This window comes from Calidris pugnax, unplaced genomic scaffold (genome assembly GCF_001431845.1).
Source record: "Calidris pugnax isolate Ruff unplaced genomic scaffold, ASM143184v1 scaffold99, whole genome shotgun sequence".
Classification (NCBI taxonomy): Eukaryota; Metazoa; Chordata; class Aves; order Charadriiformes; family Scolopacidae; genus Calidris; species Calidris pugnax.
The window spans coordinates 224,169-240,373 of NW_015090836.1; the positions used below are offsets into that span (position 1 = coordinate 224,169).

Sequence of the window (16,205 nt, forward strand, 5' to 3'; positions counted from 1 at the left end):
GAGCACAGCTTGGAAAGTGGTCTCAGATAACTCAGACCTAGGCATGTTTCCTAAATCCTGGTCAACTGGCCATGCACTCTATGCACCCTGAGCACACTCAGGGGCAAAACTGTAGGTTTCTAAGGGGACTTTCTGCCCCAAAGGGGAGGCAAGAGTTTGCCTCAGGTGGTAACGCAAGTCTGGCAGAGCTTTCCTGAATTTAGCATTGGTGCCCAACCTCTGTTTAAGCATCTTTTCAGGTACAGAAATGGTTTGTGAAATGCGTGTCCAAGCCTGTCTCTTCTGAAGATGGTTCATGTCACCTTTTGTTACATCTTATATACCAGCAGCGTCTCCTTCCCATCAGTAACTTCCCTCGTTTCAGCAGACAATGCTACGTTTCTTTAGACACAGGGGACAACTTTCATGGCTTCTTTCTGAATCTATTAATCAAAAGCATTTCATTAAGGACTAGTCAAAAGTACCAGGAACTCTCCCAAGCTGTCAAGACCATCCACAGCCACGGCCAGACCCTCAGGTCACAACACATCATCCTCAGTAACGGCACAACCAACACCTGCCTCTGGATGCTGAGATGCTCGGGTTCACACCACCCTCCCAACAGCCCTTGTGCTAACAGCAGGCAGCAGGTGACACCCAAGTGTCACCATCCAACACAGCAGCAACAAAGAGCTGAAACCTGGAAATGTGAATTCCTAACTTGAGGAAAGCTTGATTAGCAGTCATCCCAACAGAGGGGAAGAGAAGCTGGGTGATTTATAACGCATTAGAGCCAATATTTTCAGGTACAGCAAAAATTCTCTCATCTTTTTAGCAGTGGTTTGTGGTTCCTCCAAGATGACCCTGTTGTTTGACTGGATCTATCTGTGATGGTAAATGCTAATTTATGACGGCTGTTTTCCCAGGTGCGTTCGGATCTCAACACTTCCCTTCATAAATGTAGCAAGCACATTAATGCATCATTTTTTATGGTTTCAAGGAAGCAGACAGCTCCCACACCATGCCCAGGAGACAATCTTCTCGTGCTATAAAAGCCTTGCAGGCATGAAGTAAAGGTTCATAACGGCCTGCAAAAAGAAAAAGAAAATATCTGAAGGTACCCCACCACCTGGTCTGCAGCTCCAGCATCTGCAAAGACAAAGGTTTGCGTTCTGGGGTTCTCCTGGATTCTTTACAATTCCCTTTACAACCCTGACGCTGCCTTCAGGTGTAACCCTACGTACTGGCAAAGAGCAATGCGGACTCCTGCCAGCTCTCTAATGTGTTCTTTGGCATGTGGTGGACAGATGGTGGACACATGGGTGTTAAGAAGGCCAGCGTGCAGAGCCAAAATTTCTCTTGCCAAAGAATTTGAAATGCTGCTGTCCCAAAGCGTTATGCAAGTCTCCACCTTACTACAAGCACTGCCTTGAATGGGGCAAGCAAGACACAAAGCATTACCCTGTGGAGTTGTACCAATGGGCTGTGGTACGGTTAAACAGCATTGATTTCACAGAACCACAAAACCGTAGGGTTTGGAATGAACCTCTGGAGATCACCTATTCCAACCCCCTGCCAAAGCAGGTCCACCCAGAGCAGGTTGCACAGGAATGCGTCCAGGTGGGTATTGAATACCTCCAGAGAAGGAGACTCCACCACCTCTCTGGGCAGCCTCTTCCAGGGCTCTGCCACCCTCAAACTAAAGAATTTTTTCCTCATGTTGAGATGGAAATTCCTGTGTTCCAATTTGTGCTCACTGCCCCTTGTCCTGCCACCGGACACCACTGAGAAGAGTCTGACCCCATCCTCTTGACACCCACCCTTTAGATATTGCTCAGCGTTGATGAGATCCCCTCTCAGTCTGCTCTTCTCCAGGCTGAACAGATCCAAGTCTCTCAGCCTTTCCTCCTGAGGAGATGCTTCTTGATCTTCAAGGAGTCTCTTGATCATCTTGATTTGCCTCAGAGAACCCATTCCTGCGTTACACGGTCTCTGAAATGAGAGCTGGTTCCCAGTGGCAGCAATAACTAACACTGAGGGCTTCAAGGAAAGGAACAAATCCCGTGTGCAGTGGCTCGGTGGTTCTGACCTGCTCATAGCTCCAGGGCTTGAAGATTAAGGCACCTTTTAGTTGTTCTGGCCCAGGAGGACAGAAGGGAGGGTAGCATAGGGATTGCTCCACCTGCTGGCTCTTGGGGAGCATCTGGTGGAGCACAGATTGAACTTGGAAAGGCAAAATGTGGCCACAGGTACATTGGAACCCCGTGTCCGTGCTGGGCTAAATGCATTGCATGTACCTGTCGTGAATAAGACATCAACCAAGGGGCAGATACTTCACCACTACAATTCTTGCAGAAAAAGAGAACAGGATGGTTTATTTTCTTCACTCCCAAAGGAAGATCATTGACCAGGTGACATGTAAGAAAAATGAAATTGCTGTACTTCTATGCAATGGTGTGCAATATACGTTAGGATAGGCCTAACGTATTTGAATAACTAATAGAATTATTTGACTGGGAAGATTATTTACCTACCTGTCTGTCTATCCATCTATCTATCTATTTAAATTATCCTGCAGCAATCACTAGCAAAAGCCCTTGGAACTGTTTAAATTGGGAAAAGGCAGCAGAGAACAGCAGACAACCGAACATCAACCTCTAATGAATGTGGAGGGTTAGATAATATTGGGAACATTTATAGTCCAGAGATATTTTTCGTCTGAGAAAGACTCTTGCCTTTCACAAGTACAGTCGATTCACTTTGTTTGGGCAGAGCTCAGGAGCTGTTGAACAATCAGAATTGTTCAAAGCAGAAGGTGGAAGATGCTGCCTGGAGAACCGGCAAGCTTTGCCCCATCTGGAAGACCCAGCCACTCTGGAGAAGCCCAAAACAATAACAAAGGACCTAAAGTGAAATTACTGTGTTGATCAGAGAGAACTTTTAGACCAAAAGAGTAATTTAGTTTAGTATCTGTGATTCTCTTATGCTTTCAGTGCTTATAAATACTTAAAGGCAATCAATGCCTATAAATAAACACTTATAAATACTTAAAGGGTGGGTGTCAGGAGGATGGGGCCAGTCTTTTTTCAGTGATGCCCAGTGACAGGACAAGAGGAAATGGACGCAAATTTGAACATAAAAAGTTCCATCTAAACATGAGGAGGAACTTCTTTTCTTTGAGGGTGGCAGAGCCCTGGAAGAGGCTGCCCAGAGAGGTGGTGGAGTCTCCATCTCTGGAGACATTCAAACCCCACCTGGACACGTTCCTGTGCAACCTGCTCTGGGTGGCCCTGCTCTGGCAGGGGGGTTGGACGAGATGATCTCCAGAGGTCCCTTCCAACCCTATATCATTCTGTGATTCTGTTGTTCAGGACAGTGGTGTGCATCCAGACAATGATATTGGTGAATTGGCTGATGCTCTGGCTCTCAATACGGAGGGAGTCACACATTTGGATGATTTCTCCGGAGCAAAGATGGTTAACACAGCTTTGCTGCCCAACAGCAGATCTGTGAGACTATGCAGAATATCCTCTCCTCTTCCCCTCCATTTTTCCTGCACACTCTGTTCCTAACAAATGCCACAGAGCCCATATTTAGCCTATGGAATATCAGCCTCTTCTCAAGGCTTTGTCAAATGCCATTAACTCCACTTCTAGGACTTGTCACAGAAGATAATTTCCTTGATCTTTTAAACCTTCAAACTTCCTATTCTTCAAGCAAATGACAGAGCACTCAGTTTGGGGGGAGAAAGGACTACTCTCAGGTAGTGAGTGTTTGCAGCCATGAATTTGAGAGTTTATTTTCTGCCAAAGAGAGGCAAGAATCACTTTTCTCAGCTTAGTTTATGGAAACACCTCCCATTTGTTGCAATACAGGTGGCCTTTTAGGTCAAACGTGAAAATCCTAGCCTTTTATCCAGATTGTTAAAGCTCTGTGTTTTTCCTTGACTGACACGGGATGGTCACCTGCTCTTAGTTACTTGCTACAACTCCTTTCAAGTTGACGGGCTGTGTGTTTAACCGTGTAAATAAAGTGGACCTGGGTGTGAAACCCAAGTGTTAGCTTTGACAAGTGACACGTGGGTGTGGAAAGGGGACTGCTCTCCCAGACACCTGTTTTTCTAACCTGGATGGGGATTGCATTTCACAGAGTCTCTCTCTCTCTGAGTGACTTCTTGCTTAGCTTGTTTTTTGTTTATCTCAACAGCCTCCAGATGTAGGAGGCAAACACGTCCTGTAATTTGGTACCCGTCTCCCTCGGGGTATGATTAGGCTGGGATCTGATGAAAAAGATTCTGACTTCAGCTCCCATTATCCTCAGGAATTTCCGGCTGCAAGGATCTTGATTAGCAGACACTTGATACTACAGTGCAGGAACCAGCTTCCGATGAGCCCGGGCAGAGGGAAATCCCCCCAAAGCCTGAATGGCCCCATCGTGGTGTCTCAGCCTCAAGAGACGGTGCTCTGAGCAGAGAGTGACTTGAAAGGCAGTGGCCACTGACCAAAAGCAGGCACCTACGAGGTGAAATCTGAAATAGCTCAGACAGATGATGCTCTAAACCTGTTTCTCTCCACTGATGGTACCCACAGTCACTACCTCAGATACTTAACTTCTAAAGCCTCACAAAATGACTCTCATTTCCATTGCCTACATTCCTGTGCATATGAAGACAAATTCAGCAATTAGTCCTGAAATCCTTTATGGTGAACAGTCAAATAAACCACATTTTTCCACCCCTGAGAAGGCCTCACTCTGGAGAGAGCAATATGACCCCAAAAGAGGGAGAAGCCATAGTGCCCACACACATACTACACACTCTTGCAAGAGGCTGTTCAGGCCCACATCTCCTCAGTTTCCTGAGGTATAATGTCTGTGGTGACAAAGTGTGGCTGCATCAAATACCGGCTCAATTCTGCTTCCTAAACACAGATGCCCAGTGTCCTTTGACTTGGCTTTGGATATCTGAGAAATCCAAAGGCAGCTGTCCCACATGAAACATATATACATGTATGCTCTTCTAGATGTCCTAGCTATGTGAAGGGGAAGCCAGAAGCCACTTGGGATACTCTAGGATGTCTCAGACGGTGCCGGACAAAGGGCAACAGACATTAAGTTGGAATACAGAAAATTATGATCAGATATTAGGAAAAAAACACTTGCTATAAGGACGGTCATAAACTGGAGCAGGTTGCCCACAGACGTTGAATCTCCATCCTTGGAGGTGTTAAAGAGTTGACTCAACACAGCCTTGAGCAACTTGGTGTAATTAGACCTGCTTTGAGCTAGATAAACTGCTGGAGGTCCTTCCAACCTACATTATTCTACAAGTGTCTCCAGCTGTCTGGCTATAGAAATCAGGATGAAAACTAGGAAACAGTCAGCCTTTCTTCATGAATCTATGTAACTACATTTGAATCCTTATGCTAAAGAAGGAACTCAGGTTTCTAAGCAGAAGTGCCTCACCACTGCTGATGCCCCTACATCTCAGGGGTTCAAAATCTAGATTTCAGCCTACAAATACAAATGATCCATAAAAATGTTTAGAAAACAAGTCAAGAAGGTAGAGTTATTCCATTGTTCCACTTTCCAGCTGAGGAGAGTCCTTAGCAGTAATGTAGCAAAATCAAAGGGACATCATAGTGTGTGACATGGATTATTTGTAAACTGCAATGCACACCATCTACGTGTATTTATTTATTTTTTAGCATACCAAGAGGAAAGTCAACACTCGTTTGTGGGCTCTGACACATGAATAAAACTGTCACAAGGCAATATGTTCCAGCCTGTGAGTTGCTCTGCTCTAGCTGCGTGCACCACTGCTCTGCACAAGTTCACCAAATGCAAGTCAGCAGCTGATGTGTGCTGACTTGTAAACACGTCGATGCCTTTTGTCTCTCCCATCCACATCTGCTGTCCTGCAGGCTCGCAAGGTGACAAACGGCTCGTTTCAAGGTGAGGGTAACCCAGTTACAAGGTTAGCACCTTGAATCGGTAGGTACGAGGAGATGAGGTTCCACCAACCTGCCCCGAGTCTGGTCACACTCTTTTTGATGTTCTATAGATGTGGCCTACACTGTATGTTCGGCTGGATTACACCTTCTTCCCTCTCTCTCTTCCTAAAAACTTCACAGGGTTTTTGTTATTCTTTTTTTTTTTTTTTTTTTTTTCTTTGAAACGGGGACTTTTCTTTGCTCTGCAGAATAAACCCAATTATTCCATTCAAAGCAGAAGGGAATCCAAAATGTTGACCCTATGGAGACGCTGTGAAGCAGTGCAATTGTGCTTCAGGTTTGTCCTTGTCCTCAGCTTTCTCCTCTCTTTCCACAGCCTGCACCCACTGCTTGGTTCTCCATTTCTCTTGTTTTTTTTTTTTTTTTTTTTTTTTTTTTTTTTTCCATGGAAACTGGGATTATCCTTGGCTCTATTTACCACATTTTTACACATCTGATGTGATGAATTTTATTGCTGCCCTGTGTCAGCTATAAATAGGAAAGACGAGCACAGTGATATTCAGTTTCATGTGAGGCAAAAAGCAACCTTTGTTTTATAGCGTGTATTCTTTCTAGGGTCCTCCAATTTTTTTCCATCTTTTCTACAGGGATAATTTGGTCCATTTACCATGCCAGATGTGCAGAAGTATTCTAAATATTCAATCAGAATCCCAGTTGCTGTGAAGCAGATAATCACAGTCTTGGCTTGGCTATTTATTATTTTTTTTTCAAATGTACTGTTCTTGTGAATATGATAAAACAGAGGCTGGCGAAATGCAGTCTCCACTTCACAGCCTGGGTCCTGGCCCAGACTTGTGGTTTACAAAGCCTTTTGCTGAGTGACAACAAAACAAATTATGCAGTCTCCCTTATGCCTTAAATTTAATATCTCATCTCCTGCCCTCTAATTCAAACCTTCACACTGCACCAGGGTTTCCTTTGTAATGAGATAACTCTGAATATTAAGTTTGCATTATGCCGAGCTATTATTCACATGCCTGACATCATTACATATGGAACCCTAATCAATAAAACATGGTTCGAGGGGGATTGGATGGCTTGTGGGCACGGGGATCAGTCACCGAAGCCTCTAAGTTTCTGCAAAACATCCAGCCCGAGTCAGCAGTGACCTACCAGAGAGCCTCGATGAAAACCTCAGGCAGCGCGGCCAAAGTTCGAAGAGTCAGGGGTGTCTGCTGTCTGAGGTGGCCCCGTCGTGTCACTTTTGAGCTGGGGTGGAGCGACAGGATGAGAGCAGAGCCTCTGCCTGCTCTCTTCTAGGTGGACTTGATTTGAGGGATAAACCAACCTCCCTCCTCAGCCCCGGCATCCCCAAATCCAAACCCCTTTCATTTGAATTCCAACCCTCTCCGGCTGACTCAGCCTGGCAGACGTCTCCGTCTGCTCTCCACCAGCTGCCAGAAAACAATATCTGCCTGGTGGAATCCAACCCAGCTGCCTGTTCACCCTGCCAGGTTTATAGGCTCCACCAAGCCTGACGCCCCGCACGTGCTCGTGTCCTACCTCCGTCGTTGTCCTTCCCGTCGCCGCACGCCGTCTCCATGGAGGTATCGCAGCCGGTTCCTCTCCAGCCCAGCTGGCAGACACAGTGCCAGCCGTTCATGTCCAGCGTGCATCTGCCATTGCCGTTGCACAAGCCAGGGCATCCCTCTGCAAGGCAAACAGCCACACACTCAAACGCACCGCAAAGACAAAGCTTTAAACAGCTTCTTCCCTTTTGCCTTCAGGTTATTTCTCCACTCTCGCTCGCCGCCTTCCCGCCCGGAGCGAGCCGTCCCAGTTGGCCATGGGAAGGGTGGTGAGCACTCAATGGGCTGCTGTCTCCCAGGCGGTCCTCACAGCCCAGCCTCACTAATCGGTGAGCTTCAGGGAGGCAATGAGATCTTCCTGCCCTCTTGAGTCTCTCAAAGCATTCAGAGAATCACGGAATCTTCATGGTTGGAAGGGACCTTTGAGACCATTGAGTCCAACCATACACACGCACAAAAAAACCCATCCCAACAATCTTGGGCACTAGAGCATGCCCTGAAGTGCCATGTCTACACGTTTCTTAAATACCTCCAGGGATGGTGACTCCACCACCTCTATGGACAGGCCATTCCAGTGCCTGACCACTCTCTCAGTAAAGTAATTCTTAGAATCATAGAATGGTTAGAGTTGGAAGTGACCTTAAAGAGCATCGAGTTCCAACCCCCCTGCCATGGGCAGGGACACCTCCCACTAGAACAGGTTGGCTCAAAGACCCATCCAGACTGACCTTCAGCACTTCCAGGGATGGGGCAGCCACAACTTCCCTGGGCAACCTGTTCCAATTCTTCCTAGTATCTAATTCTTCCTAATATCTAATCTAAACCGCCTCTGCTGCAGCTTCAGACCATTTCCTCTGGTCATTATTCCTTTGGGAGAAGAGGTCAACACCCACTTCTCTACAACCTCCTTTCAGGTAGTTGTAGAGGGCAATGAGGTCTCCCCTCAGCCTCTTCTTCTCCAAACTAAACATGCCCATTTGCTTTGTAAGACCAAGATTTGGGGTTACCTACATTGCACAGGGGGTTAAAGTTCCCAACGCCCAGCGGGACAAAGCAGCTGGTTTTCAGCCACACTGAGACCTCAGACTGGTAAGCAGTCAAAGCTGGCTGGGGAGTGAAGACGCTTCCTATGCTAGAAAATATTTGGATAACACCTAATTTCTCTACTGTTGTCATTTTGGGTGGGATTCATCTCATTCGCTTACAATTCAGAGATACCTTCAACCCTCCTTGCAGTCAGCAGAGGAAAAGACTGTCCATGTCCATGGAATAAACCCCCTGGGGTACGTTAGATGAGCTGAATCTGCTCTGGAAACACCCATTTCTCTCCACTGACGAGGGAGAGAGCCCAGCACAGAGGCTGGCGTATCTTTTATCGGCAATAAAACTGAGGGAGGATGAAGAACCAAGCTCCCAGTCTGCTCACTGGGGTTTGATATTCTCATCTGATGGCCTCTCCCTGAGATATCTGGCCTTTTTTTCCCTCACTGAGAAAATAGCAGAGTAATTTCTGCAGTAAGCAGCGGTGTGAGGGGGGGCTGCTCAGCTTATACTGTTCTGGGGGCTTTTTACCTGCAGAGGTCAAAAATCTTTGCCAAGAAGTGGTCAGAAAGGTAAGCCACATTTTACAGCTGAAGCACAAGGGGCTGAAGTGACTGTCAAGGTCATTCAGCGGGTCTGATGAACATTCAGGAACACAATCCAATCTTCCTGAACCCTGTTTTAAGACCCTCTCTATTTATGTGTATGTTGTGCAATCCAGCCACGTGGTTTGAGCTTCTTCAGGGCCCCAGCTTTGCAAGACTGGCTGTAGGGTGGTGGGGGTCGGTCTCTTCTCCCAAGTAACCGGCCATAGGGCAAGAGGAAACAGCCTCAAGTTGCCCCAGGGGAGGTTTATATTGGGTATTAAGAAAAATTGTTACACTGAAAGGGTTTTTAAGCATTAGAATGGGCTGCCCAGGGAAGTTGTTGAGGAACCATCACTGGAGGTATTTAAGGTGTGGTGCTGAGGGACATGGTTTAGTGGTGGTTTTGTTGATGTTACATTGATGGTTGGACTCCATGATCTCAAAGGTCCCTTCCAACCTAGACAATGCTATGATTCTATCCTAAGACAGGTTGGTTTGTGAAACACACTTATCCTGTCCTAGAGGGTTACAACAGGATAGCAAAGAGGACTGAAAGGTGGGTGTGCAACATCTGGCATGAGGCAGGAGGGTCAGACATCATGTCATCATTGTGTGTCCTGCACTGGGGCAATGCTGGTCAGAAATGCCTTTTAACTAAAGAACTGTTTAATGGTGAACTTCGCATCTTTTCTAGCATTGTTTTTCTAACAAGGCACAGGTTTACAGGGACCAAATGGAAAAAGGAACAAAAGTGACATGAAAAAGTCATTTTAAAGGATCTTAAATCAATATCTCATTTACAAACATATTTGTTGTATTTCAGTCTTTTAAAATGCGTATTCTGAGGGCAGGGGCATACAATGTGTGTGTGTGAACATGCTTGTGTGTGTATTTTGGTTATTTATATACTATATTAGTATTGATATACTACAGAAGAGCTATTTATATGCAAGGCTACTTGAAATTTTCCATTTTAATATCCTGCCTTCAGTTACTTACAACAGTGCCAAACTTTTAACCATTTACTCTGATTTTTTCCATGCTAGAGCTAATTTATGTGTTTGTTTCCTTTACTTACTTTCAGTACAAGCTGAAAGCTTGTTTTGGAGAATGAGAGAGGAAGAAGTGTGATACTTGTTATAATAACCTGCTAAAATTACTTAGTTGGGCAGGTAATCCCACTTTGGAGTAGACAAATTTAGTTTGGATTGAACCACCCAGATGGTAAAGATAGGACTTTTTTCCCCTCTGTATAAATCTGCCAGAATTTGGCCAGATGAAAAACCTCTGAAGAAATCTCACTTCATGTGTATTCTGCATGGCTTCATTAGAGCTCGGCTGGTGCATCATCACTGAGCACCCCTCATGTTTTACTGCTTGGACTCTTCATAACCCATCCTAAAAAAATTTTTTTAATCTTGCAGTTGCAGAGGCTGATCAGGAAACTCCTCGCGAAGGTGCTGTGGTGTTGACCTGGTCAGGAGTGCAGTGAGAACAAGTTGGGTGATTAGAAGCCAAAGACCCACTGTAGAAGGGCGAGAGGAGGAGGGTTGGAATTCACTAGATTTTTAACCCATGAAGGAGTGCGGAGCAGACTCTTATTTTCTGTAATGGGACAAAAATAGGTTTTATTTTTTTTTTCTGGGAGCTAAAGCGAAACACATCTCCTGGGTTTGGTTCCAAGCCATGTAGGAACAGGGTTCAAACCTGGAAATAGTTTAAGTTAGGTCTATGAGGTTTCACGTTATGAAAATTCAGAGGGAAAAGTGGGATCTTATTTTATTGGGGTTTTTTTTTGGTTTTGATTATATTTCGCATTTCATAATCTTTGGAACAAAGATCTCAAAAGCAAAGATCTAACATTATTAGGCAGAAGAGATACTGCAGTGATTGATCGCTTGCTCTGAGACTGAAAAAAGCAAATGATCTTCAAATGTCTCATGTGATGAGTGTCCAGCAGGTATAAGGGAACTTTAATATAACTGTAAAAATTAGGAGCCCATGGGGGACTGCATGTGCTCTACCCTCCCTGTCTTAGGGAAGGGGGAATTTGGAGTGGTGGAAAATGGTTGATACAATTAGAATGGGAGCATCTTCTGCACCTGAGGAAATCAGAAGAGCTTGATTTGCTGACTCTAGCACAGCAAAGGCTAAAAAGACTGATTGTTTTCCACAAATTTATGAAACAGATAAATAGTGAGAAGGGAAAACAGCTATTTAAGCTAAAGAGAGTAATATTGGCACAAGAACAAATGGACATAAACCAACCATGAATAAATTCTGGCTGGAAATTTGAAAGAAAAAAAAAGCGCATTTCCCAGGATCAAAGGAATAAAGTTTTTGAGTAGCCTCCCAATAGGAGTATTAAGAAGAAGAAGTCTCACTGATCTATCCATAGAGCTTGGTAAATTCATATGAAGTTTTACACAATGTGGCTGCTCTTGACAACAGAGACTGGACTCTAACTGAGGAGACCTCTTTCAGTCCTATGTCTTCGAAATTTGTGTGCAGTTCACTTTCTATATGGAATGTGTGTCAGATTATCTGAGTGGACTTTCATGATTTCCTTTGAACCTTATTGGTCTGGACCCAGAGAAGCTAAGCCAAGGATCTCAGAGGGAAGACAGACAGAGGAAAACATCAGTCAGGAGAGGAAAGGCAGAATAGAGAATCTCATGAGATTACGGCTTCCCAAAGTGCCTGTTCCTCTTCTTGACTATGAAGGGAATCCAGTGTGACCAGATGAGATACAAGCATCTGGGCTGCAGACACCTGAAGTGGGATAACTCCCACCTGTAATGTCATAATCCACTCTCTTGGCATCTTTCAAGTCTGGAATGCAAGTTTACCCCTTCCCATCACGGAGAAGGACCAATCTCTGGTTCCTAGTAAGATCACTCTCTTCCAAGTCGTCAGAGAGAACTGTTTCCTAGTGAAATAACCTCTTCTTCACAGATCCATGAACATAAAAGTTCCGGTGTCATGGTTTGGTAGGACAGCAGACAGTGTTCAGAAGTAATGAGAAAGGAAGCTGTAGAGAGGCGAGGGTCGGTCTCTTCTCCCAAGGAACAGGAGACAGGACAAGGGGAAATGGCCTCAAGTTGCGCCAGGGGAGGTTCAGATTGGATATTAGGAAAAATTTGTACACTGAAAGGGTTATTAAGCCTTGGAATGGGCTGCCCAGGGAAGTGGTTGAGGCACCATCCCTGGAGCTATTTAAAAGACGGGTAGACATAGAGCTTAGAGACATGGTTTAGTGATGGTTTTTATCAAAGTTAGGCTGATGGTTGGACTAGATGAACTTAAAGGTCCCTTCCAACCTAGACAATTCTATGATTATATGATTCCAAGACAAGAAACCACTAATAGAAAACAACACAATTAAACAGCAGCTGTCACAGGACTTGTACCTTCAGGAAGTTAGAAGATAACATGGATGTGTTGGCCAATATAAATGTAGGAGAATGGACCTATAAGTACTACCATTTCTAAACTGGTTCCCTGCATAAAGACTTGACTGTCGCTAAGACTACAGAGATGGGAACATGCAGCATTCCCCATTCCACAGACAGTGCACTTCAAAGCACTCGACGAAAAGACGATACAAATAAACTTTATCCTCTCCTTTCCCCCATGCTGGGGAATAAAGCGAAAAGATCATCTTGTCTCCAAAGTGCTGCTGAATATCAACACAGCGGGACCGCTTAATCCTCACAGATTTACCCCACCGCAATCTTGCAGCTCTGATTTCTCATAGCTAGAGTCACTAATGATCCATTATTCTTGGCTGTGTTTGTTAACTGTATTTGGGTAACTAAGAGAATTAAATATGTGAATAGGCTTTTTTGAGGCCTTTATGCGAGTCACCAACCGAAGCACATGAAAGCCCTGCTGAAAGATGACAATACTGTGGGAGATTCACAAAGATGGCAAGTCTGCCATGTAAGAGGCAGTAAAGACCACGGAAGAGATGTAAATAATGGAGTAATTTTGAACTAGACAAGAAAAGAGTATCAGAGTCAAAGGAGACTGTCACCAGGGTAAGAAATCATCCTGCCATTTGAAGACTGTTGGTAAAATAAGCTGCTCTTAATGGTCTCTACAGTTAAGGCCTTTTCTAATTAGTCCAATTATAAACAACGTTCAATGGGATTTTTCTTCAAGCCAAGCCTCATTGCCACTTGAAATTGAATTTGCAAGATAAGGCTATTTTCTTTCTTCCATTGTCAGTAGGAAAGCACTGATGAATGTTCTAGCAAGTCCCAACAGGCAGTGGTTGAGCTCTGAAACGAGTAGGACATGGCTGAATGCAACACATGAGGACACAACACCTGGAGCTTGAGGGAGCAATCAGTAAGTGACCTGCAGAAGTTCTGTAGGATGGAAGGGGAAGAGCAAAGCATCAGCTGATTCCTGCAAATTATGAAAAACTCAGTAAAGAAACACTCAACACTTAAAACTACTAGCATAATACTTTGTGATGGTGGGAATCCAGAATCCCTTAATGAGATCCATCCTGTAAAACGAAGATTAAAAAGTTACTTGCCAGAGCTCCTGTCGCTCATAACTCTACAAAGGAGGGAGCTGTGGTCAGACCTTGGGTTCTCAAAGCTTCTCAGGAGCAGCCCGAAGAAGTCACCTCGCAGCCATCTCTGAATTCAAATGTGGCTCAGCATCTTTACATTTCAGACTAGCTGTTTATATGCCTCACTACAGTGTCAATGTGGTTATTTTATAAGAGTAAGAATTGATAGCCAACAATAGAAATTAATTACGTTGATGTACCATCAGCTCCAGCGGTGTTCCGGCTGGAGAAACTCTCCTTATTAGTAGGCACCTCTTTTCATTTTAAACATTACCAGTGTTAATTAAGCCTTAGTTTAGAAGACTCCACTCCAGTTCTAGTTAGAGCTTCTTGTTTTAATCGTGCTGATGTTTGCTATTGGAACATGCCCTCCAATTTAGAAACAATTCTGCATCTTCTCTGACTTACTGGTTTCTTGTAAAGCCGTAGGAAAGATTCAGCAGCAAATCAGGCTCACCCTTGACAACACAGGATAAGGGAGAAGGGATTTCAACCAGAAAGATGTTAATAATTAAGAAAGCCAAAAGGGCATGAGTAATTTAGTTTTGAAAAATGCACACCATGCAGTTAGCCAAGTAAAAAACATGTACTTTTAATGTTTCAGCTATTGCTAATCTTCTGAAAGAGGTCATGCATGGTAAGAGACAATCTTTTATTCTTGGCATCTTGCTTAACCTGGTACCCACTGAAATACTCACTAAATATAATGTATCTTTATTCCTGGGCATAAAAGTGAGTCAAAAGGCTATCCAGAGGAAAAATGACAGCTACAGAAGACTTTGTGAAAAACAACTGGGCCACTGAATGGGCAAATCAGTACTGAAGGTCCCTGGAACCAGGGTCTGCAGGTTGATCTCTCATCTTTTCTACCCCCTTAGTGCTTATCTGCTACGTTTTGATCCAATTTTCTCCAATAGATGATGAGATGAAAAAGGAGTCCTGGGGTTTTGCAATGCAAAACACTGAGATGTGGAACTTTAACAGGACGTTCTGATTGCACTCCCCTGTGATCAGATCTTCTTCTAAGTATTCCAGATCTTCCTCTAAGGTTTCCACCACTATTACTTCATATGGGCACAACAACAGAGCCTCTTTCCTTGATCTAGAGAAGAATATACTTTTTTCTCTTAATTTAAATAAAGTCAAGCATGTTTTACTGACACTAAGGAATGAGAGAAAACTAACTACCGCTGATCTATAAAGAGGGGTCCAAGGACTGCTACTAGTTGCTGAAGACAGAAGTCTCCTTATTTAAACTGTGGATGTTTCCTTATCATTAGTATTTGTTCAAAGTCGTTCCCTATTTGTGATTGTACCCGAACCTGCCTTTAAGCCTCAATGGAAACAAGAAAGAAACATTAGATGGTAAATTCATCCAGAGAAGCGACGTCAGTAGGGCCACCGTGTTTCTTGTCACACCACAAGAGTCTGTATGGCACAGACTCCATTTTAACTGTTCACCGGACAAATATTTTGGCTTATCTGTCCTTCTTTATCAGCCTCTCACAGCTGCTATTTCTGATTGCTCACAACCTGTAAAGGCGGGTAATGCTATGGAAGAAACGGATTTGTTCAACCTGATTTTTTTGGTTTGTTTAACCAGCAAACATATGATGCTGCGTGGTGTCAGCCCTGTGCTGCTGTTAGTGTCAAATCAGCCATGTAGAAGGATATTTGTGTCCAACTCAATCATATTTATTGTCAGATTGTTGCACTTAAGTAGATGTGGGCTATTTTAATATTTTTAGAAAGCTAAGTGCGTTGTGGCACTGGCTATTTCTATTTAAAAGTCCTAAATTAATGTAGCTCTTTGGTCTGATTAATAAACAACTGAGATTTTTTTTTAAGATAGCTGTAACAGTTCGATTCCTTTTCTTCTTTGTTGAAGAAAGAACCTGGGTCCTAGAATGGCTTCACATTTACAAATAGGAACATAGGGTTGGATTTTGTTGCAGTGTACATTAATGCAAAGTCATTCATTTCAGTAGATTTTAAGGATTTATACAACTTCGAGGCCGTAACGGTTTTGTACGAAGAAACAAAAAATAATATCATTGCTCAAAGTTCCCACTTAAGGCTTTGCAGTCGTGGATCAAAACCATGAAGACTCCACACAGAAAGTGCACTCACCTGCTTGTTACAAAATGGATCATAGACATTTAATTAAAACACACCACTCCACAGGGCGTTCACAACCACTTTTGTTTCCTCCTGACTTGCCTTACCTGGGTAGGAGGGGTGAGGATGAGAGATGGTTTGGAGGGGAGGGCAGGGACAGGGGGACGGGGAGGAACACTCATACGATGTTAACACAGGGTCACGGCACTCACGGAGGTACTTCCTACCTAAATGACTGGAAAGTTCACCCTTCCAGACATTAGGGAGCACTTTTGGTGACAATGAGGAAGATGTGCGACCTCCACACAGCATGTTCACGGTGCATTTTTTTTTTTTTTTTTTTTTTTTAAAAAAA

At 44.1% G+C, this 16,205-nt stretch overlaps 1 protein-coding gene across 1 annotated transcript in view; it reads right to left on the reverse strand.

Annotated features, from left to right (window-relative positions):
• Window positions 1-16,205, reverse strand: part of TENM4 (teneurin transmembrane protein 4) — an 826,730-nt gene that overhangs the window by 114,384 nt on the left and 696,141 nt on the right. The window contains exon 16 of the mRNA XM_014941555.1: window positions 7,494-7,640. Within this exon, the coding sequence (XP_014797041.1) occupies window positions 7,494-7,640 (147 nt within the window). The remainder of the gene's footprint in view (window positions 1-7,493; window positions 7,641-16,205) is intronic.